Source organism: Stenella coeruleoalba, assembly GCF_951394435.1.
Source record: "Stenella coeruleoalba genome assembly, chromosome: 2".
Lineage (NCBI taxonomy): Eukaryota > Metazoa > Chordata > Mammalia > Artiodactyla > Delphinidae > Stenella > Stenella coeruleoalba.
This window is the reverse complement of record NC_137147.1, coordinates 164,096,192-164,120,065: the sequence shown is the minus strand read 5'-3', so window position 1 is coordinate 164,120,065 and position 23,874 is coordinate 164,096,192. Positions and strand designations below refer to the sequence as shown.

General features: G+C 43.3%; 2 protein-coding genes across 5 annotated transcripts in view; one reads left to right on the top strand and one right to left on the bottom strand.

Moving 5' to 3' along the window:
• Window positions 1-6,674, top strand: part of CCNY (cyclin Y) — a 127,778-nt gene extending 121,104 nt beyond the window's left edge. The window contains exons 8-10 of one of the 2 annotated variants that reach the window (XM_079907710.1): window positions 303-469; window positions 3,718-3,880; window positions 4,540-6,674. In XM_079907710.1, the coding sequence (XP_079763836.1) occupies window positions 303-469; window positions 3,718-3,880; window positions 4,540-4,656 (447 nt within the window). In that variant the 3' untranslated portion in view covers window positions 4,657-6,674. The remainder of the gene's footprint in view (window positions 1-302; window positions 470-3,717; window positions 3,881-4,539) is intronic. The other variant, XM_079907709.1, reaches the window with a different exon arrangement.
• Window positions 5,638-23,874, bottom strand: part of LOC307179009 (uncharacterized protein) — a 36,322-nt gene continuing 18,085 nt past the window's right edge. The window contains exons 2-4 of one of the 3 annotated variants that reach the window (XM_079907732.1): window positions 13,102-13,274; window positions 12,953-12,995; window positions 5,638-10,206 (exon numbers count right to left, since the gene is read on the bottom strand). In XM_079907732.1, the coding sequence (XP_079763858.1) occupies window positions 13,173-13,274 (102 nt within the window). In that variant the 3' untranslated portion in view covers window positions 5,638-10,206; window positions 12,953-12,995; window positions 13,102-13,172. Of the gene's footprint in view, window positions 10,207-12,952; window positions 13,275-23,874 lie in introns of all 3 variants that reach the window. The other 2 variants (XM_079907731.1, XM_079907733.1) reach the window with 2 other exon arrangements.

The window sequence follows — 23,874 nt, the reverse complement described above, 5'->3', positions numbered from 1 at the left end:
TGATGTCATAGTTGGTAGAGTGAGAAATTAACCCGCAGCTCCTAGAACACTTTCCTGCCCCGGAGTCTTAAGGGCCGGCCTCATTCACACATCCAGTTACGGAGTGTGCCTCTCAGCCCATTTTGCCTCAGACTCGTTGAGCCCTTTGACTTTTTAAAATACATGTGATCAGGCTGTCAGCGCCTGTTTAAAGCTGAGCTGGGGGAGTGCAGTGAACAGCTGGGAGTTGGTTCGCGTGTGTTGGCGGGTGTGGAGCAGTAACAAGGCAGGTCACCGGGCGCCGGCGTGCTCGTGTCTTCCAGGTGTACCTCGAAAGGCTTCTAACATATGCAGAGATTGACATCTGTCCGGCCAACTGGAAGCGGATTGTTCTGGGGGCCATCCTGCTGGCCTCCAAGGTATGGGACGACCAGGCCGTGTGGAACGTGGACTACTGCCAGATCCTGAAGGACATCACGGTGGAGGACATGTGAGTGTGGGCGGGGGTGTCTGCAGAGGAAACCCTCCCCTTTGTGGACCTGCTCAGTGTGGTTATGAGTGGATGTGATTGCACGTCTGTTGTGGGCTGGCCGAGCAAGGACACAGTTGCTGAAAGCCTTATTCTAGGCGAACCTTCCTTTACCTTCCTGCTCCCTGTCTGCATTGGGGCTCATCCCAGCTCTGTATCTACTGCAGACTGATGACTGGCAGCAGATGGGCTAAAATGTTACCTGTTTCTGTTCAGAGAGAAGACTTTCACTGCTTTTGTCACGTTTTGCAAGTTCAGTTGCTTAAAATGAGCGTTGTGTCCTCGAAGTCCCCCTGTGCTGTCCTGGTCGGGCTGCGTGTTCTCAGGGCACCATCCTGAGCTCACACTTAGCTGCGGCCCAGGGGCTGGGGTCCCAGGGGCTGGGCGTACAAGAAGTGGAGTCAGAACCTCCCAGGAGCGATGAGCTGTTTTGGAAACACTCAATCAGATGAATTTCTTACAGTTCCTTATGGTTTACAGGCATTTCTGACATGATTCTTGCTAATATTTTTCTCGTCTTGTTTGGCTTCCTTGAGGAAGCTCTGAGCTGGAGCAGGTTCCACTGTGTCCCGGTCCACATACAGGTCCCTGGACCCAGTGACCAGTGTGGGCTCCTCCCCACTCTACCCCCCCTCTTCCGGTTGCTGGTTCGCTGGGCACCCCATTTTTGTGCTGCCCTGGGAGCTCCTGTTTGTGTTTTCGGTCTTTTGCCAGAGCCTTTTCCTGCTGCATACCTGTATGACTCCTTCCTACATGTCATTCTTTATCATAAAAAGTAAGACAAATATGAAGTTTTTGACAGCAAGAAAAATAAAATGAGCATAGTTTTAAAAAATTCTTGATTACATTTCAAGGTGAAAACAGTTACTAAGATAACTGTCATCCAGACCGTAAGTAGGTTGCTTCCACCTTTGAGCTGCTGTGAATAACACTGTCGTGAATATGAACACGGGTGTGCAGATACCTCCCAGAGGCCCTGCTCTCCGTTCGTTGGGATCTATGCCCAGAAATGGGATTGCTGCTTGTTGGCTGGTCTTTAAAGTGAGCCCATTTTTCTACAAAAGCCGACAGGCCATTAGGTGATGAAAACAACTCTCTTTACTCCATTTTAGAACCCCATTTGCAAGTTGCTAAATGGCATCAGTTCAGTTGGGTTTCTTTACAGCGTTGATCTAACGTAACAAATATTTCTTAAATTTTTTTGTTTATTGATTTGAATTTATTTATTATAAAGTTTTACATCAGAACTATTTCCTTATAATTATCCCCTTCGGGGCAGTAAATCCATCAAGCCCGTTCTCTCTGCATCACTTAGTTTTTTGATGATTTATCACATAACAAGCTGTCAGATGTCCCTGGAGGATGTACTTCTGCCGTTTGGAAATTCAGATTTGGGGAATTATTTTTATTTTCTAAATCTTGCCTTAGTTGGAAAACACAGAAGCTCTAAAATCTTTATTTCCCCCAAACTTAAACATTCTGTTCAAGAAAACACTCAGTATTCAGGAAGGCTGTTTTTTCCCTAAGGAACCCTGGGAAACTGCCACCTTGTTCAAAACAAGATTCCTCTTGACTTTAATCCTAGTTATACCCTCAACAAGAGGCAGTGGTGTCTAGATACCATTTGGGGCAGGAATAGCTAGCTGACTAGTTCTCTTAACATTTATACTAAAAACTTGCTGGCATTGGAGAATGGGATCTGCAGTGGCACCTCTTAGCCACCGGGTGGCAGTCTGTCCACAGGCAGCTCCCAGGTTGCCCAGGAGAACACTTCCGCCTTAGCGTATTTTTGACACTTAAGATTTTACCTGGGTTCCAGTATTTCACAGGATGACTTCTTATTAAATCTCACTGAAAGGAGCCATAAATACAAGTCATGAAAAGTGTAAAGTTTAGCACAATACACACATTTGGGGCTTTACTCCTTTCTCGAAGCTGCATCGAAGCAGCCCCTCCGATTAAATGACCTGAATGCGACGTCTTGGTTCCTCCCCCTCTGAGGCGCTCAGGCCTTCGATAACGACTTGCTGAGGTTTCTCGCTTCTGATCTGCCTGGAACCTGCCACCCTGCCGCCTCAGTGCTCCCGCCCCCGTTGTCATAGCAGCGCTAGACGGGCTCGGATGGCTAGATGGGGCCCCTGGCCGGGAGCAGACGAGCTGCCCGCCACCCCCCCACCCCCCCGCCGGGAGCAGCCCGCCCCCACCTGGCTCCTCCCCGCCGGAGCTGGTCGCTTCCGGGCCTCAGTTCAGCTCTCACTTCCCGGAAGCCTTCCCTGGATCCCTCCGCCCAGGCTGAGCTTGGTGCGCTCCTTTCAGTAACAGGAATTATGGAGCACCAACCTCATGTCAGGTGCTGAGCTGGGGCCAGGCTGCACCATCAGCTGTCACGGTTTCTGGCTCCGAGGAGACAAGGAGGGGAGACTGTGATAAAGGACAGAAGTGATCCCGAGGTGCTGCCTGGAGAGGTGGCCCTGGAGCGGTGCTCCCAGACAGACCTGTCGCTGAGGACGCTTCTCCCCCGGCAGTAACTACCGAGAAGTAGGCCTGATGACAGGGAAGTTTTCAGATGCATTCTGGCCGCCCTGGTTCGTCTTCATACAGCTGGTTGGCTCCCTTGTGGACCAGGGGCTGTCGCTGAGTAGTTCTGAGGGGGCGGACAGGACCAGCAGCGGCAGCTCGCAGGAGAGTTAGAGATGCACGTTCTCGGGCCCACCCAGACCTGCCGGATCAGATGGGTGGGCCCAGCAGGGGGTCCTCACATGCCCTGCAGGTGATGGGTGTACGCTGGGGCTGGGGAACCGCTCCTCCTCCCGTGGTCCGGAGGAAGGCCGGTCAGCGCGTCCTCACCTCTCCTCCCGGGAAGGGCAGTCCTCTGGGTCTTGGGGAGGCCTGTCCTCCAGGCTGCTGTCCGCCCTCACTGGACTCCACTTGACAGCTCTCGACTGCATCTTCTGCCCTGTTTGAGCCAATGGCTCACGCGGAAAGGTGAGGCCAGAGCCTGCTGTGTGTGTGCGCGCGCGCGCGTGCACAGATGTACTCAGTCTCAGTGTCAGGGTCGCCCTTAAGCACTTTCTGGTGATCATCCCAGTTAATCAGGACTCATCCTTCCGGTCACTGGACCAGATGGACTTGGCTATGTCCAGCAGCCTGCCCAGGCGGCCACAGGTGGGGACAATGGCTGAGCTGTGCGTTTGTGGCTTTCTCTGCAGGAACGAGCTGGAGCGACAGTTCCTCGAATTGCTCCAGTTCAACATCAACGTGCCCTCCAGTGTTTATGCCAAGTATTATTTTGATCTTCGTTCTCTGGCGGAAGCCAACAACCTGAGCTTCCCCTTGGAGCCCCTTAGCAGGGAGAGGGCCCATAAGCTGGAGGTAAGAGGTGTTGGTGCCCGGCGGGTGCACTGCTGCCGACTGAGCTGTGTGCTCGCGGCAGTTCCTGATACTGCGTGTCGTAAAATAAGGACGAGGTGCCCTGGATTTAATTTGTACAACCTCATATTTTAATAACCTTATTAATGGCGGTTTTTACTTAATGTGCACTGATTGTTTTTTAAGTCAAAGAAGTTTTTTAAAAACCCGTTTTTTAAAAAATGTACCCACAAAAAGAGTGTTCCCAGCATGCACTTTTATAAGGAAAAAGTTACCAGATGACCCTACCGATTGGGAATCCAAAAAAGTTTGATTCTGCCTTTTTATTTTTCATTTTTTCAAAGTATTTTCTCCACAGCCCAGTTAGAGCCAGGGCCAGCCCCTGTGGTCTTGGCCTGGGTTCTGGGCCATCACTGATAAGCTGTGTGACTCTTGTGTCTTGCACTTGTGTGTAGCTCAGCTTTGCACGTGCACCCAGCTCTTCCCATCCGACTTTGACGGCTGAAAGTGTGGGGACAAGGAGGCTCACGGGTTAGAGCCCTCCTTCAGAGGAGGCGCAGAGGCCCTCTGCACCTTCATCCCGAGTGTCCTCAGTGCCGAGGGCCGGCCAGGGCGAGGGCGCTGGCTCCCGGCTGACCTGATTACTTCCCCTCTGCCCCCAGGCCATCTCCCGCCTCTGCGAGGATAAGTACAAGGACCTGCGAAGACCCACGAGGAAGCGGTCAGCGAGTGCTGACAATCTGACTCTGCCCAGGTGGTCCCCGGCCATCATCTCCTAACCGTGGGCGTCCCCGCTGGAGGCCGTGCCATCCCTCAGTTTCTCCTTTAGTTCGAGAAAAGACAGTCTTGGGGTGGTTTGGTTTTGTTTCTCTCTTCCTTTTTTTAAAATTCATAGCTCCGCCAGGCTGCCTTGATGAGCGCCTCCGCGCCACGCGCACGCGCAGCAGGGCTCCGAGGACGCGAAGTCGGTACCGTGGGATCCAGTCCAGCCTTCCCCAGCCCCGGAACAGCGCTTCCTTCGTGGAGGAAAGACTCTAACCCTGGAGGAGGAAGGGAAGGGAAAGGAAGTCGGCTAGAGGCACGGAAAGCGGCTTGGCCACTTCCTAAGCCCCCCACCGTCGGTCAGTAGCCGGAACCGACAGGAAAGCCCGGCGTAGGTGACGAAGTTGGATGTGCATTCAAGTCACACGCCGCGTTCACCGCCCCACCTGGATCAGTATGTCCCGTAAGACTTCTTGCATTCCTTCTTGCTGCTTCTCGGGGGTTTGGGGGGGGGGGGATTTTTGTTTGTTTTCTTCTGTTTTGGTTTTGGTCCCACAGAGCAGAGAATATAGTTTGTACCCACCATGGCACAGACATCCAAATAAATAGTACTGGCTGTTTCTCTCTGCACAACTCCTGCGAGCTGTCTTCTGAGCTTTCTTCCTCTCCAGGGGGAGCACTTGTCACGTTTCTGTGCACCTTTATTTTAGCCGGTTTTCTCCACAGTGGCAGAATCAACTTGACTGTAGTGCTGAACCAAACGTAGCCCTTTCCCCCGACTCCTCCCCCCGGGAACATTCTAGATCACATGGGTGCTTGTGCCTTCTGGTCCTGCGGTGGTTTCTCTCTGCCCTGACGTCCTGGTGGAGGCTGCTCCCCCGCGGCCCGCGTGGGAGCCCTTCCTCCCCCTGCCCACCCCCTCCTCTACTTCCACGTCCATTGTGCAAGCAATATTCCTCTCAATTTTTATATGTTTACTTTAAATCAAAGTTAGTCTATTTGTATAAAATTTTTTAAAAATCTAAAATTTAAAAAAACGGGGGTGGGGGTGGGTATTCCCGTGGAAGATCATTGAAGGGCAAAATGTTCCTATTTACTGAGGTATTTTTCACAGAATGATTGAATAAAAAACTCAACTTGCATTTTCATTGTGGGTGCTTAGTGAAGTTATACAAAATTAAACTGTGAAGGTTTATGCGTCATTAATTATGACCACCTCTTTTCGTTTCTGACTATCCCTCATTTCCTTATGGGCTGGATAAAAATCTGTTACAGCAAGTAAAATTAAAGGGTTAACGATAGAATACCACGTCAGTCTTAAGAATCTGGGTCAGTGAAGCATACAATGCTTTGGGGTTTGCACATTTTCTTGGGTCACAAATGACAGAGGTTTCTAAGTTTCTCCTTCATCAGGTCTTTGAGGCAAATGGCAGCAGAAATCTGTGTTTCACCTTCCTCCTGTGTGGGCTTGGAAGACTTTGGAATCTTAGGTTATTAGTCTGTGCCCTAAACTCATCCACCTGCTCCCCAGACATGCCTGCTCCAGATGAGACATGCTTTGCTTAATGGGAGGGACTCGGAAACACCCAGCATCCCAAGAACACCAAGCCAAGTACTAGTCAGGTTCTGTGAAATTTGTATCATGTGTAAATGGAACTGTTTGGGCCAGAAATACTGTCAGATTCTTTCTGGCTTAAACTTTCAAAAGCAAACAAGCAGAATATGAAAAGTTAATTATCTTTCCATTATAATTGTGTTGATACACTCTGTATGGGTTCCAGAATCAGCTTCTCTTGTCAAGTAAGAGTTGGATTTAGAATTTGAAATAGAGACCTAAACATATAGAAAATATCATTTTATATTCCCTAATCTATATAGCTTAAAAAGGGACATATTTTCTTAACTGAATACGAATACCTCTCAAATTAGTTCCTCCCATGTAAAGTATCGTATTTTACCCAACATCCATTTCAGGAAAGAGGTTCTGCTGCCTTTAAAGCAGACATCTTATTTTTATCCCTTTTATTTGAATGAGAGAGATTTGAAAATTGAATAATGTAAATATTTCAATGCATCTGCTATTATTTTATGGAGTTTATTAAACTACTTAAAAAAATTGTATAGTCTATTTATTGTATGTATGTACATACAGTCTGGTAACTGAAAGTGGGTTCCGTAAAACCTGACTCAGTCTTGTTTAGACTATGAATATTGTTTTAGCCCTGTGCACTGGACTCTACCTCTGTATAGGAAAATTTTCCATATAAATGAGCATTGATCTGTATTAATTGGTTATGTTTCTTACACTAAGGATTTTTAAAACTCTGCTGTAAGTGTAGATTTCAGTTTTACTTTTGCAGTGTGAATCACTTGACACAAAGGTAGATACTTTAGGTTTGTTTTATTTTTCTACATGATGATGGAGACTTACATTTTGTTCTCTGGTTTGTTCTAAGTTTGCCAAAAAAACACCCGACAACAACCAGTACAGTACCTATTGATAAATCATCGTGATGTAATTTGTTTGCAAGGTGATTCATGCCCTACAATTAAAGCTGTATTGCTATTTAGGAACACATTGTCTTAGTGTAGTTTTTGAATGGACAGTTTTCATCATTAATGAAGGATGAAGAAAACCACACAATTTACTGACTTTAAGTTTAGATTTGACTTAACAAATGAAAGTATCTCAATGAATTTTTCCTTTTTGGCTTTTTTTTCTTTTTAAACTGGGAGAAGAGAAAGAAGTCAGGGATTTAAAACCAAATTGGAGGGCAAGGTGGGAGGTCCTACCAAGATCCCCGACGTGCCCTGTGCCTTATGCGCTGCCTGAGGCCATCGTCTGGCTCCTCTCCCGGGCTGGCTGGCTTCCCGAGCCTCTCCTTTTGGCCTTTGGCAAGACCATCTCCATCTTGGGCTTTCCCTTGGGTCTGGGGGTTTTGATCCTCAGCTGAGCTGCAGAGCAGAATTTTGGGAGTGAGCGACTCTGATCCTTTCAGGCTGCTTTTGGTAACCTCTCACCTGGGGCTGTATTTTACAGCTTTGAATTTTTTAAATAATAAAATATAATTCCTAGTTCATTGTAGGTACTTATTGTTAGATAAATGGATACAGAGAGCAAATAGTGCCTACCTTCCTGCTGCATTTTTTGAATATGACACTGAGATAAAATTGAACAGGTTTTGTGGATGCTGAGTGAACCAGTTCTTTTCAAGAGCAGTGGAGAAGTGTTGTTATGTGTTCGGTAGGTGCTGAGTGATCCTCAGAAGGACTGGGGCCTCCTGGAGGCCTAGCAGAGCTCTCCACTTGTGTAGCAATGCCCTGTTTCATCTGTGATCCCTTCAGCCCCCTTGGCTTCAGTGGAGTCAGCGTCTCAAGACTCCCATTGGATGGATCATGGAGACATGGATTGTCTCCTGAAAGGCCAACCAGGGAGCCCCTAACCTTGTTGAAAAAGAGAAGGAAGTAGGGAACATACCCTCGAGTGAAATGGGAAAAGGACACTGAAGGACTAATTTGGGATTCGTATTTTAAGCTCTGTGGGTTGCAAGGAAGGCCCCTGCACACAAGCGCATGCAGGTCATGACTGGCAGCCCCCGAACACCGAGCCTTCCCAGCACTTCTGCACCGAAAACAGATCATCCCGCAGGTGCCAGCAGACCCCATCAGGGGAAGGGAGGCGTGCAGGGGCTCGCAGTTGCCAGGGCTGCTGGACTCGGACCGGCCTGGGGCAGGGGCTTCCTTCCACTTCTTCCTAGTAGGTTTTCTTACTAAGTTTGCATGTCTGGAGCTGCTCAAGGTCAACAGTGTCACTTCCATTAGAAGCGTTCATCTCTGACTTGAAAGGGTCACAGGAGGCCTCTGTGTGTCTGCATCGCTGTGAGTGTGGGCTGTAGGTCAATGCCCGGGAGGTCCTGGTACCCACGTTGTCCATCGTAGGTCTTGTAGGAAGCACCCTGGAGGAACCTGTGTCCTTTAGGGACTCGGTCTGGGTAGGGAGCTTTATTCCTTAAAGAACTTTGTTTCAACAGAATGCAGGATAAAAGTACGGCATTCCAAAGTAACTGCCACTTTGAACAAAAATATTAAATGTAACTAGAACTTAGGCATAACATTTATAGTAACAAACATTGGTATTGATTTGTATTGTAATGGAACCTTGGGTTTCAGTCTCAGACCAAAGTTAACTTGCTTTGCCACCTTGGACAAGTTACTTCACCTCTCTGGATCACTCAGTGAATTTGACTGGCAGAGATACACTTGCTCACATTTTCACCACCTGTCTTACTGTTTCTAAACACACTCTGCTCAGCCATTCTTGCATCACGATTGGTGGATGCTGCTCTGCATGGATGTAGGAAGGCTGGACCCACTGAAAGACAAGTCCGAGCTTATCTGTGAGTTTCCCCGGGGAAATCGGTTGTCTCTTCCAGGGCGCCCTCCCAAAGAAGGGTGGCCGTCGGCAGATACAGCTGTTCTTAAGAGGAGGATGTGGTATCCAGAATTCAGCTGCTGTCTGTCCTTCCTGGGTCTGCCCTAATGCACCTCAATCTGCAGCTTGTCCAGTTGGGTCTTACTGTACCTTGTGGTTCTTGTCCATGTTGATGGACAATGAAAATCTTGCAACAGTGAAGTTGGGCGTTGGAATCCTCCCCTGACAAATGTCTTGAGAAGACATCTTTGTGTTAGCCCCCAGGTGATGCTTCTCCTTCTTAGACCTGCAGACCCAAAGCTCTGGGGGCCACCCTGGAGGAGGAGGCCTTCACTCCCACCCTGTGGCACTTCCGTGGAACTTGGCCACTTGCAGGCTTCCCAGATCTGCCTCTGCTCACCAGCTCCTGGATCTTCTGCAAAGGACTTGCATTTGGGGGGATCAAAGGAGTTGGGGGTCCACTCCAAAGAGAAGAGCCGCATTTGGGGGCAGCATAAGGTAAAGCAGTGACTGTGCAGGGTCAGGGCACACGGTCTGGCAAGTCTCAGAGCTTGGCTGGATTCCCAGAGCTTCATCTTTCTTTAAAGCAAAGAAATGTGTCACCCCCTGGGTCACCCTAAGATCCTTCCACTCCTAATACTCAGTTATCCTACGAATCACTTAGTTATTCTGAGATTTCCAGGAGCACTGTTGGGACTCACAAGAGATTTACTCACCCCTGCAATATTACGAAAACAAACAGAATTTGGGAAAGCCTACCGTGAAGCGTTCCAAGGTCTCACCGGGGAGGGAAAGACGAATCTGGTTGGTGCATTTTCTGCTTCCAGTCAGGACCGTGAGTGTGCAGGTGGCCCACTGTCACTGAGGCAAAGTGGACACAGAAGGCCTGGGGCACCATGGGGATGGGACCACCAGGGCGACGGGACCACGTACAAACGGGTTCGACCAAGGCAGGAGGCAAGGAGACTTCATGCAGATGTTCATCTGACGAGAGTCCCAGGCGGTAACTGATCACCCTCTTGTGTTTCTGGTTCTTTTTCTTCTTCATCATCATCTTGTATTTTCATTTTTATTATATTTGATCGTTATCTGCATCTCTTCTATCAGCTTTTATAGTCCTATACTGACTGATGGCCTTTCAGAAGGTCAACAGTGGATTTAAAAGTACATTGGTAAGGAAAGACAAGATAGGGGTAGGGGGAGTAAGAAGTACTAACTACTATGTATAAAATGAATAAGCTACAAGGATATATTGTATAGCACAGGGAATAGAGCCGATGTTTTATAATAACTATAAATGGAGTATAACCTTTAAAAATTGTGAATCACTGAAATTTATATAATATTATAAATCAACTATACCTCAATAAAATATAGTAATAAACAATAATAAAAGCTTACAGAAAGTATTAAAAAAGTACATTGGTAAAGTAGATTGGCCTATAGATAAAGTGACTCTTAAAGCTTATGTTATTAAATGTAATGGGGAATTTAATTGGTGAGATTTTAATGTCTTCAAATATTTATGGCTATTCTGCTTTTTCATTTTTCAGAATTTCTCTTAGGCTTCCAAGATTTAAAAACAAAAAGGTTTTGTTAACACATAGTGAAAAATACATTTCTGTGACATCTTTGTAAGATTATTTCATGGTGCTGTAATCTGAGCCCTCTTTGGAAGAAATGTGGATTTAAATTACGGAAGAGTTCCCTGATTATTGATTTCTGAAGGATTGAAAAAGTTAATGGTACAAGGGAGAAAATGGTACACTAAAACTCTTAAGGCATCCCCAAAGAGCTCTTGTTCATTAAGCCTTAGTGAATTCTTCAACATGCAGCCCCTCTTTTCCCGACTTTGTTTATTCAGCAAAGCCAAGAATGTGACCCCCCCCCAAATTTTTTACACAAAATTAAAATGCTATGTACTCATCAGAATAGTCAGAATCTTATTTTCCTTCTTAACTTACAAGTAGTGATCATGCAGTGAAGTAGATGTTCCATGTTGCTGCTAATTTTAGTTTGTCAGCATTTTCTGGAAGCAACCAAAAGTCATATGTATTTAGACAGCTATGATTTCTGCCAACCCAGCTGGCTTCAGGAACTGGGGGGGGGGTGGTTCATTCTTACTTTATGCCGAAATCTGTTTGGGATGATGGCTGTTACCATTGGTCTTTTGACCTCTGATTTGCATTTATTTGAAAAATTTGAGTTGATTGTCCTTAATAAATAATCCCATTCCTATGTATTCTTACTTGGATAGCCCATGAAAACAAAAATCAGAGTTTAATTCACTGAGTAAAGCATTAGCCTTATTTTATAAGTGCTAAAGAGCAAGCATAATTTATTGCACAAATAAAACGAATAGTATGTGATTTTTTTCCTTAAATTCCTGCAGACACATGGATTTGGAATTCCTTTTCTAATTTGTGATTTTTCTTCCCAGGAACACACTGGCTTACCACGCCTCACAGCACAAAGTGATACATTTCATGTCCTTAGGCTAAAATATTCTAGTAGATCCATTTTCAGAACTTAATCCCAGTCTTGAAATATTTAAATTCTTTTTTATATTTATTCCCCGGCATGAGCCTGACGCCTTGCATACATTGTTAATCCTTTGGGTGAAAGAGGATCAACCCAACAGAAACATTCCTCTTTACATTACCTCCTTGTGGAATAAGGAAGGAGCAGAAAGGGATGTAAGAACTTGTTCATCTAGAATCAGAAAATCTCAGTGTTGGAATCATCATCCACATTCATTTTCAGATGAGGAAATTAGGTTCAGGATGTGAAATGAACATGAAGGTCAAGTCTGGCTTTGGCTTTGGTAGCTAACAAATAATTGGTCCTGATGGGAACCATGTTGATTTTTCACCTTGAGTACCTTGAGGACTAAAACCTCATTGCAAACCAATAATTATGTAAGTGTTGATATTCAAAAGTCACACGTTCATAACTCCGTTCCATTTGAATCTATCCTTCATTTAAGATGAACACAACTGACGGAAGTTATGGGTCCCATGTTGAACTGAGTTGCTGACTATGAAGCTAATAAGTCTAAAGCTTCCCTGACATCTACATTCCTGATTACATATTTGCAGCAATGAACCTAAAAGATCAATGTTATATTTACAAACTCCAGTGGTAAAATATGTGGACAGATCCTGCATACAGTTGGACATAATTTAAAATGTATGCCTCGTCCTTGGAGCTGTTCCTTTTATGCCACTCTTTACAGTCAGTAAGGACTCAGGGAGCCCTCCATGTGCACACAGTGCTGTGCTGATAAAAGAAGGGAAAGACACTGTCCCTGCCCTTCTGGAGCTTACAGTTGAAGTACAAAGATGAAGTGTTTTTTTCTCATAAATGAGGGGACAATAGGAAATTAGAATATAGACAGAATGGAATTAGAATATAGACAGAATCTATGGATCTAAGGATCATATACTTATAGCTTAGTGAAAATAGGCTAATGGACTACAGAAGTCAGGAAAGGCTTCCTAGCAGATGTGGGACTGTGGCGGAGCCCTGGAATCTTTGTAGGATACAAACTGGAAGAGAAAAGGGATTCTAAGCAAAGATAACAAGTGTGGCATGGTGAGGCTGAGGACCAGTGTGAAAGGATAAAAATATGTGCAGTACATCCAAGGGATACTGAGTAAGCAGGGCTGGGTTTGTCGGACCTGGAAACCTGGGCTTCTGCCAGGAGAGATCGGATCTGTGTGCTCACATTTTCATTCCTCCAACAAGGCAGCTGCTGGAGATAACTGCCTGGCCTCAGATGAGTTCTGCTATGGATTAGCTCTGTGACCCCAAGCAAATCACTTAACCTTTCTGAACCTCCATTCTCGCATCTGTAAAGCGAGGACCAAAATAGTACTTACCTCCTAGGACGAATGAAGATTCAGATGAGAAGAGAACCCGTGCCTGGAACACAGTGAATGTTCAGTATGTGTTCGATATATTTTGATTCTGGCCTGCTGCCTGTAAGGACCAGGCTTCCTAGGCAAGCCCTTCATCCTACTTTGCTCACCTAGAGAAGATCATCCTGAACGCAGAGAGGATGTGGCAGCAGCAGCATCCTGTAGAAAGCCATTCTCTGAGTCATCCCCGAGGACCGCAGGCTGGGGACTGAGGCAGCCTAGGCCACAGACTCAGCCTTCGCTTTTGCAGAGTCAAGAGACCCAGAAGGGCTGGGCAGGGTAGCTGAGGAGAAAGGAAGCACAAGAGGAAGTAAGTTTTCTCAGTGGGGATGAATCATCCAGTAGCTATTTGAACCCGTTTCCCCAGGGAGCATCCTTGCCTCAGACAGGAACCCAGCAGAGTTAGAGCCAATGACATGGGCATCAGCTTTGGCTTCACTGGAATGGCTAACATGCTCACATCCCCAAGCCCTCCCAGCTGCCATTTATACATGGAGAATGAACCCTTGGCCACACACCACGAGAAGGAAGAGTGACTTGGTCTCCCCAGGCCATTAAAGAGTTTCCATGCCTCAAAACGCAACTAGTAAACAAGCACTAAAAGATCTGCATTGAAGGTCACCTCTGCCCGGGAGCTGCTGCCAATAGTCCTGGCCTTGTAGCACGTGCACAGAAAAAACACAAACTACACTCGCGAGTGGGATTCTCTACTTGGAATCCTGTCCCACTTCTGGAAAAAGTGTTCTCGGTTACAGTGTCAGAACTGAGGCTTCTGGCTACGGAAAAGTAATTAAAAGCTTATTACAGTTGCCAGGGAAATGATGTTCAAGAGGAATTTTCTATGTTATTTTATTCTATCTCTTCTTTGTATTCTATTTGTGGCTGCACTGCACAGCATGCAGGATCTTAGTTCCCCAACCAGGGATCGAACCTGGTCCTCCTGCAATGGAAGCTTGGAGTCTTAACCACTGGACCACCAGGGAAGTCCCAAACACCTTTTTTTTTTCTAGAGGAATTTTAAGTTATTTAAACGCGGTAACTTTGTGAATTCCAAGCAAACTCAATTACACAAACTCAAAAAAAGGAGCGATTCCAAGAGTTTCTTTCAATTCAGATTTTAGTCAGTTCAAAGGAAATCTTGCTGCTAAGGCTAATGCCTTCTCTTGATCTCCTTATATGTCTGCTTTAGGACAGTGGAGATCAAGAGCGTAAAGAAGAGGGATTTTCTTTAGTGTTCATTTTTATTTACATTGTTGCATAAGGTCTCTGTTCCCTCCATACTGTTGAGACATATTCTAGAGGGAGAGACCACCCCATGCTTGTGTCTCCACAGCTGGCTGGGCTCAGGCTGGTGTGCGTTCAGGAAAGAGCAGCCAAGAAGTAAAGAAAGTGTTTCCTTCTTGCTGTGTATGTGCTTGTTAAAGCTGCAGAAACAAAACATCCCTTCACTTCACTTTTTTGAAAGTGTGGATGGAGTTTCCGGTAAAATATCTACCCAGAATGAACATCTCTAGTTAGGCATGGGTGGGAAATTAAATTCTGGTATTGATTGATTCTCTCTGCTCCTGTCACAATAAGCTATAATAATTTATTATATAAATTATTATGTATATAATTATATAATAATATATTAATATATAATAATATATTATATATAATTTATTATATTTATTATGATTCAGTCTGGGAGTAAATCCACTGTGTGAAGGTCTCCAATTCACTGACACCATTAATCTGATAATTAGAGCAGTGATCACTGAGGGAATCCAGGGATGGAGGAACGGGCCAGGCCTGGCTTAATTCTTTTGTCTTATCCTCACCCTGACTCTGAGGCAGATATTCCAAAATGCCACAAGCCCCTTCCATTCTTCCTGACTAATGACAAAACTCCCTATTCCTCAGTAATACATTGTCCCTTCTCTTGATAAATTCTGAATGTCTTTTCCTCATCTGTAAAATTGGGTTAGTGATGCTTATTGCAGGGGATTGAAAGGATTCAATGAGAAAATATCTGTAAGGCCCATGGCAATAGGCCAACTCTGTGCTGTGACTGCCCTTCCTGCCTGTGGTATTAGAATCACCTCCTGATGGAATTGCCACGGGCAAGTCAACCAGATCCACACATTCGTTGTAAATGTGATTGTTTGCTACCCTGGGTAGCTCTTCATATAAACCAAAGGGGTTCTGATTTGGGGTTTCTTTGTTTAAACAAAACATCCACTGGGGTGCCCCTCCCTCCCTGCGGCCTGAGTCAGAGCCCCCGAATCAGCGGTTCCTTTAACCCCGTCCTGTCTGAGTAAAGAACAGACGCCCTCCTGCGACCTTCACGCAGAGGCGGGGCCAAATCCAGAACTGAGCCCCTGAGAGATGTGAGAACAAAGAAGAGAAAGGGAAATCTCTCCCAGCAGCCTCAGGAGCAGCGGATTAAAGCTCCACAATCAACAGAATGTACCCTGCATCTGTGGAATACATGAATAGACAACGAATCATCCCAAACTGCGGAGGTGGACTTTGAGGGCAAGATTTATGATTTTTTCCCCTTTTCCTCTTTTTCCGTGTGGACGAAAGGCTCTTGGTGCTGCAGCCAGGAGTCAGTGCTGTGCCTCTGAGGTGGGAGAGCCAAATTCAGGACACTGGTCCACAAGAGACCTCCCAGCTCCACATAATACCAAACGGCGAAAATCTCCCAGAGATCTCCATCTCAACACCAGCACCCAGCTTCACTCAACGACCAGCAAGCTACAGTGCTGGACACCCTATGCCAAACAACTAGCAAGACAGGAACACAACCCCACCCATTAGCAGAGAGGCTGCCTAAAATCATAATAAGTCCACAGACACCCCAAAACACACCACCAGACGTGGACCTGCCCACCAGAAAGACAAGATCCAGCCTCATCCACCAGAACACAGGCACTAGTCCCCTCCACCAAGAAGCCTACACAACCCACTGAACCAACCTTAGCCACTGGAGGACAGACACCAAAAACAACGGGAACTACGAACCTGCAGCCTGCAAAAAGGAGACCCCAAACACAGTAAGATAAGCAAAATGAGAAGACAAAAAAAAACACAGCAGATGAAGGAGCAAGATAAAAACCCACCAGACTGAACAAATGAAGAGGAAATAGGCAGTCTACCTGAAAAAGAATTCAGAATAATGATAGTAAAGATGATCCAAAATCTTGGAAATAGAATGGACAAAATGCAAGAAACATTTAACAAGGACCTAGAAGAACTAAAGATGAAACAAACAACGATGAACAACACAATAAATGAAATGAAAAATACTCTAGATGGGATCAATAGCAGAATAACTGAGGCAGAGAACGGATAAGTGACCTGGAAGATAAAATAGTGGAAATAACTACTGCAGAGCAGAATAAAGAAAAAAGAATGAAAAGAACTGAGGACAGTCTCAGAGACCTCTGGGACAACATTAAACGCACCAACATTCGAATTATAGGGGTTCCAGAAGAAGAAGAGAAGAAGAAAGGGACTGAGAAAATATTTGAAGAGATGATAGTTGAAAACTTCCCTAATATGGGAAACAGTTAATCAAGTCCAGGAAGCACAGAGAGTCCCATACAGGATAAATCCAAGGAGAAATATGCCAAGACACATATTAATCAAACTGTCAAAAATTAAATACAAAGAAAACATATTAAAAGCAGCAAGGGAAAATCAACAAATAACACACAAGGGAATCCCCATAAGATTAACAGCTGATCGTTCAGCAGAAACTCTGCAAGGCAGAAGGGACTGGCAGGACATATTTAAAGTGATGAAGGAGAAAAACCTGCAACCAAGATTACTCTACCCAGCAAGGATCTCATTCAGATTTGATGGAGAAATTAAAACCTTTACAGACAAGCAAAAGCTGAGAGAGTTCAGCACCACCAAACCAGCTCTACAACAACTGCTAAAGGAACTTCTCTAGGCAAGAAACACAAGAGAAGGAAAAGACCTACAATAACGAACCCAAAACAATTAAGAAAATGGGAACAGGAACATACATATCGATAATTACCTTAAATGTAAATGGATTAAATGCTCCCACCAAAAGACACAGATTGGCTGAATGGATACAAAAACAAGACCCATATATTTGCTGTCTACAAGAGACCCACTTCAGACCTAGAGACACATACAGACTGAAAGTAAGGGGATGGAAAAAGATATTTCATGCAAATGGAAACCAAAAGAAAACTGGAGTAGCAATTCTCATATCAGACAAAATAGACTTTAAAATAAAGACTATTAGAAGAGACAACGAAGGACACTACATAATGATCAAGAGATCGATCCAAGAAGAAGATATAACAATTGTAAATATTTATATACCCAACACAGGAGCACCTCAATACATAAGGCAAATAGTAACAGCCATAAAAGGGGAAATCGACAGTAACACATTCATAGTAGGGGACTTTAACACCCCACTTTCACCAATGGACAGATCATCCAAAAAGAAAATAAATAAGGAAACACAAGCTTTAAATGATACATTAAACAAGATGGACTTAATTGATATTTATAGGACATTCCATCCAAAAACAACAGAATACACATTTTTCTCAAGTGTTCATGGAACATTCTCCAGCATAGATCATATCTTGGGTCACAAGTCAAGCCTTGGTAAATTTAAGAAAATTGAAATTGTTTCAAGTATCTTTTCTGACCACAACACTATGAGACTAGATATCAATTACAGGAAAAGATCTGTAAAAAATACAAACACATGGAGGCTAAACAATACACTACTTAATAACGAAGTGATCACTGAAGAAATCAAAGAGGAAATCAAAAAATTCCTAGAAACAAATGACAATGGAGACACGACAACCCAAAATCTATGGGATGCAGCAAAAGCAGTTCTAAGAGGGAAGTTTATAGCAATAGAATCCTACTTTAAGAAACAGGAAACATCTCGAATAAACAACCCAACCTTGCACCTAAAGCAATTAGAGAAAGAAGAACAAAAAAACCCAAAGTTAGCAGAAGGAAAGAAATCATAAATATCAGATCAGAAATAAATGAAGAAGAAATGAAGGTAACGATAGCAAAGATCAATAAAACTAAAAGCTGGTTCTTTGAGAAGATAAACAAAATTGATAAACCATTAGCCAGACTCATCAAGAAAAAAAGGGAGAAGACTCAAATCAATAGAATTAGAAATGAAAAAGGAGAAGTAACAACTGACACTGCAGAAATACAAAAGATCATGAGAGATTACTACAAGCAACTCTATGCCAATAAAATGGACAACCTGGAAGAAATGGACAAATTCTTAGAAATGCACAACCTGCCAAGACTGAACCAGGAAGAAATAGAAAATATGAACAGACCAGTCACAAGTACTGAAATTGAAACTGTGATTTAAAATCTTCCAACAAACAAAAGCCCAGGACCAGATGGCTTCACAGGCGACTTCTATCAAACATTTAGAGAAGAGCTAACACCTATCCTCAAACTCTTCCAAAATATAGCAGAGGGAGGAACACTCCCAAACTCATTCTACGAGGCCACCGTCACCTTGATACCAAAACCAGGCAAGGATGTCACAAAGAAAGAAAACTACAGGCCAATATCACTGATGAACACAGATGCAAAAATCCTCAACAAAATACTAGCAAACAGAATCCAACAGCACATTAAAAGGATCATACACCATGATCAAGTGGGGTTTATTCCAGGAATGCAAGGATTGTTCAATATATGCAAAACAATCAATGTGATATACCACATTAACAAATTGAAAGAGAAAATCCATATGATCATCTCAATAGATGCAGAGGAAGCTTTTGACAAAATTCAACACCGATTTATGATAAAAACCCTGCAGAAAGTAGGCATAGAGGGAACTTTCCTCAACATAATAAAGGCAGTTTATGACAAACCCACAGCCAACATCGTCCTCAATGGTGAAAAACTGAAAGCATTTCCACTAAGATCAGGAACAAGACAAGGTTGCTTACTCTCACCACTCTTATTCAACATAGTTTTGGAAGTTTTAGCCACAGCAATTAAAGAAGAAAAGGAAATAAAAGGAATCCAAATGGGAAAAGAAGAAGTAAAGCTGTCACTGTTTGCAGATGACATGATACTATACATAGAGAATCCTAAAGAAGCTACCAGAAAACTACTAGAGCTAATCAATGAATTTGGTAAAGTAGCAGGATACAAAATTAATGCACAGCAATCTCTGGCATTCCTATACACTAATGATGAAAAATCTGAAAGTGAAATCAAGAAAACACTCCCATTTACCACTGCAACAAAAATATCTAGGAATAAACCTACCTAAGAAGACAAAAGACCTGTATGCAGAAAATTATAAGACACTGATGAAAGAAATTAAAGATGATACAAATAGATGGAGAGATATACCATGTTCTTGGATTGGAAGAATCAACATTGTGAAAATGACTCTACTACCCAAAGCAATCTACAGATTCAATGGAATCCCTATCAAACTACCACTGGTATTTTTCACAGAACTAGAACAAAAAATTTCACAATTTGTATGGAAACACAAAAGACCCCGAAGAGCCAAAGCAATGTTGAGAACAAAAAACGGAGCTGGAGGAATCAGGCTCCCTGACTTCAGACTATACTACAAAGCTTCAGTAATGAAGACAGTCTGGTACTGGCACAAAAACAGAAAGATCAAAGGAACAGGATAGAAAGCCCAGAGATAAACCCACACACATATGGTCACCTTATCTTTGATAAAGGAGCTAGGAATGTACAGAGGAGAAAGGACAGCCTCTTCAATAAGTGGTGCTGGGAAAACTGGACAGCTACATTTAAAAGTATGAGATTAGATCACTCCCTAACACCATACACAAAAATAAGCTCAAAATGGATTAAAGACCTAAATGTAAGGCCAGAAACTATCAAACTCTTAGAGGAAAACATAGGCAGAACACTCTGTGACATAAATCACAGCAAGATCCTTTTTGACCCACCTCCTAGAGAAATGGAAATAAAAATAAACAAATGGGACCTAATGAAACTTCAAAGCTTTTGCACAGCAAAGGAAACCATAAACAAGACCAAAGGACAACCCTCAGAATGGGAGAAAATATTTGCAAATGAAGCAACTGACAAAGGATTAATCTCCAAAATTTATAAGCAGCTCATGCAGCTCAATAACAAAAAAACAAATAACCCAATCCAACAATGGGCAGAAGACCTAAACAGACGTTTCTCCAAAGAAGATATACAGATTGCCAACAAACACATGAAAGAATGCTCAACTTCATTAATCATTAGAGAAATGCAAATCAAAACTACAATGAGATATTATCTCACACCAGTCAGAATGGCCAACATCAAAAAATCTACAAACAATAAATGCTGGAGAGGCTGTGAAGAAAAGGGAACCCTCTTGCACTGTTGGTGGGAGTGTAAATTGATACAGCCACTGTGGAGAACAGTATGGAGGTTCCTTAAAAAACTACAAATAGAACTACCATATGACCCAGCAGTCCCACTATTGGGCATATACCCTGAGAAAACCATAATTCAAAAATAGTCATGTACCAAAATGTTCATTGCAGCTCTATTTACAATAGCCCGGAGATGGAGACAAACCTAAGTGTCCATTATTGGATGAATGGATAAAGAAGATGTGGCACATATATACAATGGAATATTACTCAGCCATAAAAAGAAATGAAATTGAGCTATTTGTAATGAGGTGGATAGACCTAGAGTCTGTCATACAGAGTGAAGTAAGTCAGAAAGAGAAAGACAAATACCGTATGCTAACACACATATATGGACTTTACAAGAAAAATGTCATGAAGAACCTAGGGGTAAGAACCTAGGGGCTGGATGGCTGAATCAATCCAAAATGAAGTCCTTAGTGAAAAAAATGTGCTTGACATTTGCTTATTCAAATGCCGGGGGGGTGGGATGGAGAGAAATCTTCCTTTTTTAAAATAGTGATACATGTATTACTTTTTCTTATAAATGTTTTCTCATTGTAGAGGATTAAAACGTAGAGAAACACATAAAGAAAAAAATACAAAATCCCTATTCTTTCACCCCACAAATATAACCATTCATAATAGGGGTATTTTTAAGGCATAATTATACATGTAGCAAAGGTGGAAAGAGGAATGGTTCAAAGCACAGATCCTAGAGCCAGACTGCCTAGATTCTAATCCCAATTCTTCCATTTACTAGCTGGCTGACCTTGTATGTATCCTTTAATATTTATTTTCCACGTGTTTATAATATGCAGGGCTCTCTATGCTCAGAGACAGGTAGAGGCTTGTCCCATTCAGATCTAAGGGCAATACTGCTTTTACCAATATTGATCAGAATCCAAACACATGATCTCAGTATAACGTAAGCGGAGTCTAGGAAGTTTGGCCTTCCTGTGTGCCGAGGAAGGGGAAGTGAGTGTGAGCCATGCCCGTGTCATTAAATATCATTTGGAGACATGACTTTTAGTGGTGGCAGTATTCCAGCATATACATAACTATACTGTATTCAGTTCTCTCCAATTTATAGCCCTTCACACAACAGACTCTCACAAGGCTCCTGAAACTTCCTAAGATCCCTGTAGATTCAGAATGGCCAAGTCAGCTCAAAACCATGAAGACTCTTTGGGGTGAAGGACAATTAGAAGCAATCGTCCAGCTCCAAGACAGGTCCACACAGACAGACAGCATTTCATGTAGGACAACATTGGTCAGCAGCAGTGTGGAAATTCCGGTTAAGTCTCACAATGGTAACTAATGTGCACATGTCTTAGGAACATTTCTTAAATCTCATTCTCAGTCTTTATTTCAGCAGATGAATACCACAACTCCTTTTTATATTCGTTTATCTCCATATATACATTATAGGAATATATAGATACTGTGGGTATATGTGAGTATATATATTTTTCTTCTAGTCTCTCTCTACACACACACATATATAGTTTAATGTATAGTGTATATAGTATATATGATATATACATATATATATATATATATATATATAATAGAGAGACTAGAAGGAGAGAGTGGAAGAAAATATACCAAAGGCTAAACTTGGTCCTCTTTACATTGGAGATCATGGATGACTTTTTTTCCTAATACTTCTGTACATTTTCTAAATTAGCCATAATTTAGAGACTTCTGGGACACTATCAAATGAAATAATATACACATACAAGACTATCCATGACATAACTCTTAGCTACATCTTCACCATTATATCGTGCTATCACACTATATGTTCTTGCTATTTTAAGTTATGTGTGGGTCCTTAAACAAGTTTTTTTCTTTTTTTGTTACTATTGCTTTCTCTCCCCGAATGCCTCTCAGGTCCTCTCCACCTAGAGGCGAATTTCAGGACTCATTGCAGATCATGATCACTTCCGGAAAGCCTGTGCTTTCTTAAGTATAGCATTGTAGAAAGTACTGGAGATCTTACCTCTCCAGAGGAGAAACTTTCTTCTTGGGAATTAATTATTTGAAATCTCTGCTCCCTTCTCCCCCAAACTCCACATCACCAACTCAATAACTCAGTGGCTGTCTCTTCTTCAATAACCTCTTTAATCTGCTTACATCTGGGTTCCTTCATTTTTTCTACCCCTTTCCTCATCTGGTTCAGAATTAGTGGCAGAGGTAGTAGAGAAATCATCAGAAACCAGATATTAGGGAAAACTTCTTTACCTCAGCCAGGGAAGAGATGGTTCAGCACCAAGGACAAGGGCACCCATGCCTGCCTGGGCTTTCCTCCCTGCCCTCTCGTCCCCACATTTTAGTTGTGCCATGCCTGTGTTCCCTAGGTTAAGAGCTCCTCTTCACTGCTGAGTTTATCTCTATCAGAGCTGTCCCTTTATACTGAAATTACTTGTTTCTTATTATCTCCCCTGCCACACTTAGGGGGAGCCTCCTTAGCTGCACTTAGCACAATTCCTGGGGCATAGCAGACTCTGCAAATTGTAGATGAACTAATAAATGAAACAATGACAATAAATCAACAAATAGATTTCATAAGACAGAGTAAAATCCAAGGACACATTTAGATACAACAAGCATGCTTGGAAGCAAAGTCATGTATTTGTTACTACTCCTTCAGACATTAGTTCTCAACGCTGGCTGTGCATCAGAATGACCTTTAGAGATTATTTAAAATGCAAAATCCAAGACGCTACTCCAGAAATGCAGAATAAGAATCCTAAGAGTGGGGGCTTGTCATGTGTATGGGAGGGTGGACAGGTGATTTCCAAGGGCATGAGATGATTCTTCCGCAAATAGTCGTAAGGGCTGCCACATCCCTAGAGGGAGAATCAGGCATCTGGAGAGGGAGGAAGCTCCCCCTGCTCTTGTTTATATGAGCAACAGGACCCAATCTTTTCATCTGGGTGAAACAGAAATCAGGAGGATTGTGTCTTTATGCTGACATCTACTGGCCTCTCACTTCTGGTGTAATAGCACAGGTAAAGTTATTCTTTCAGGTCCTTCCCTTTCCATCTGCAACCTACAAGTAAACAGTCCTCAGAACCATTTCACTTCCCAGGTGGTGCCAGTAACACAGGATAAGTCCACTCTGCTTCAACCAGGGAAGCAAAGAATGCCAACAACAGCACAGTGGATGTGAAAGAAAATGTTTCAAGCTTTTGATTTCCTTTCTTTTTGTGAACTTCACCTTTCTGGTAATCTTTGTAGAACTAGCTGCAAGGTTTTCTCATCAAATATTGATGAGAGGGCTTTCTGCCAGATTTTCCAAAGATCTGAAAGAATTTATTAACTGGACTCTACCATTCAATTCAGGAAAATTATTCCTGTGTCTCTCACTACATCCACCATTATAGCATTTGACCCAGTCCTGCCCTGAAGGAGCTTATGCTCTGGTTGAAGGATATGGTGTTG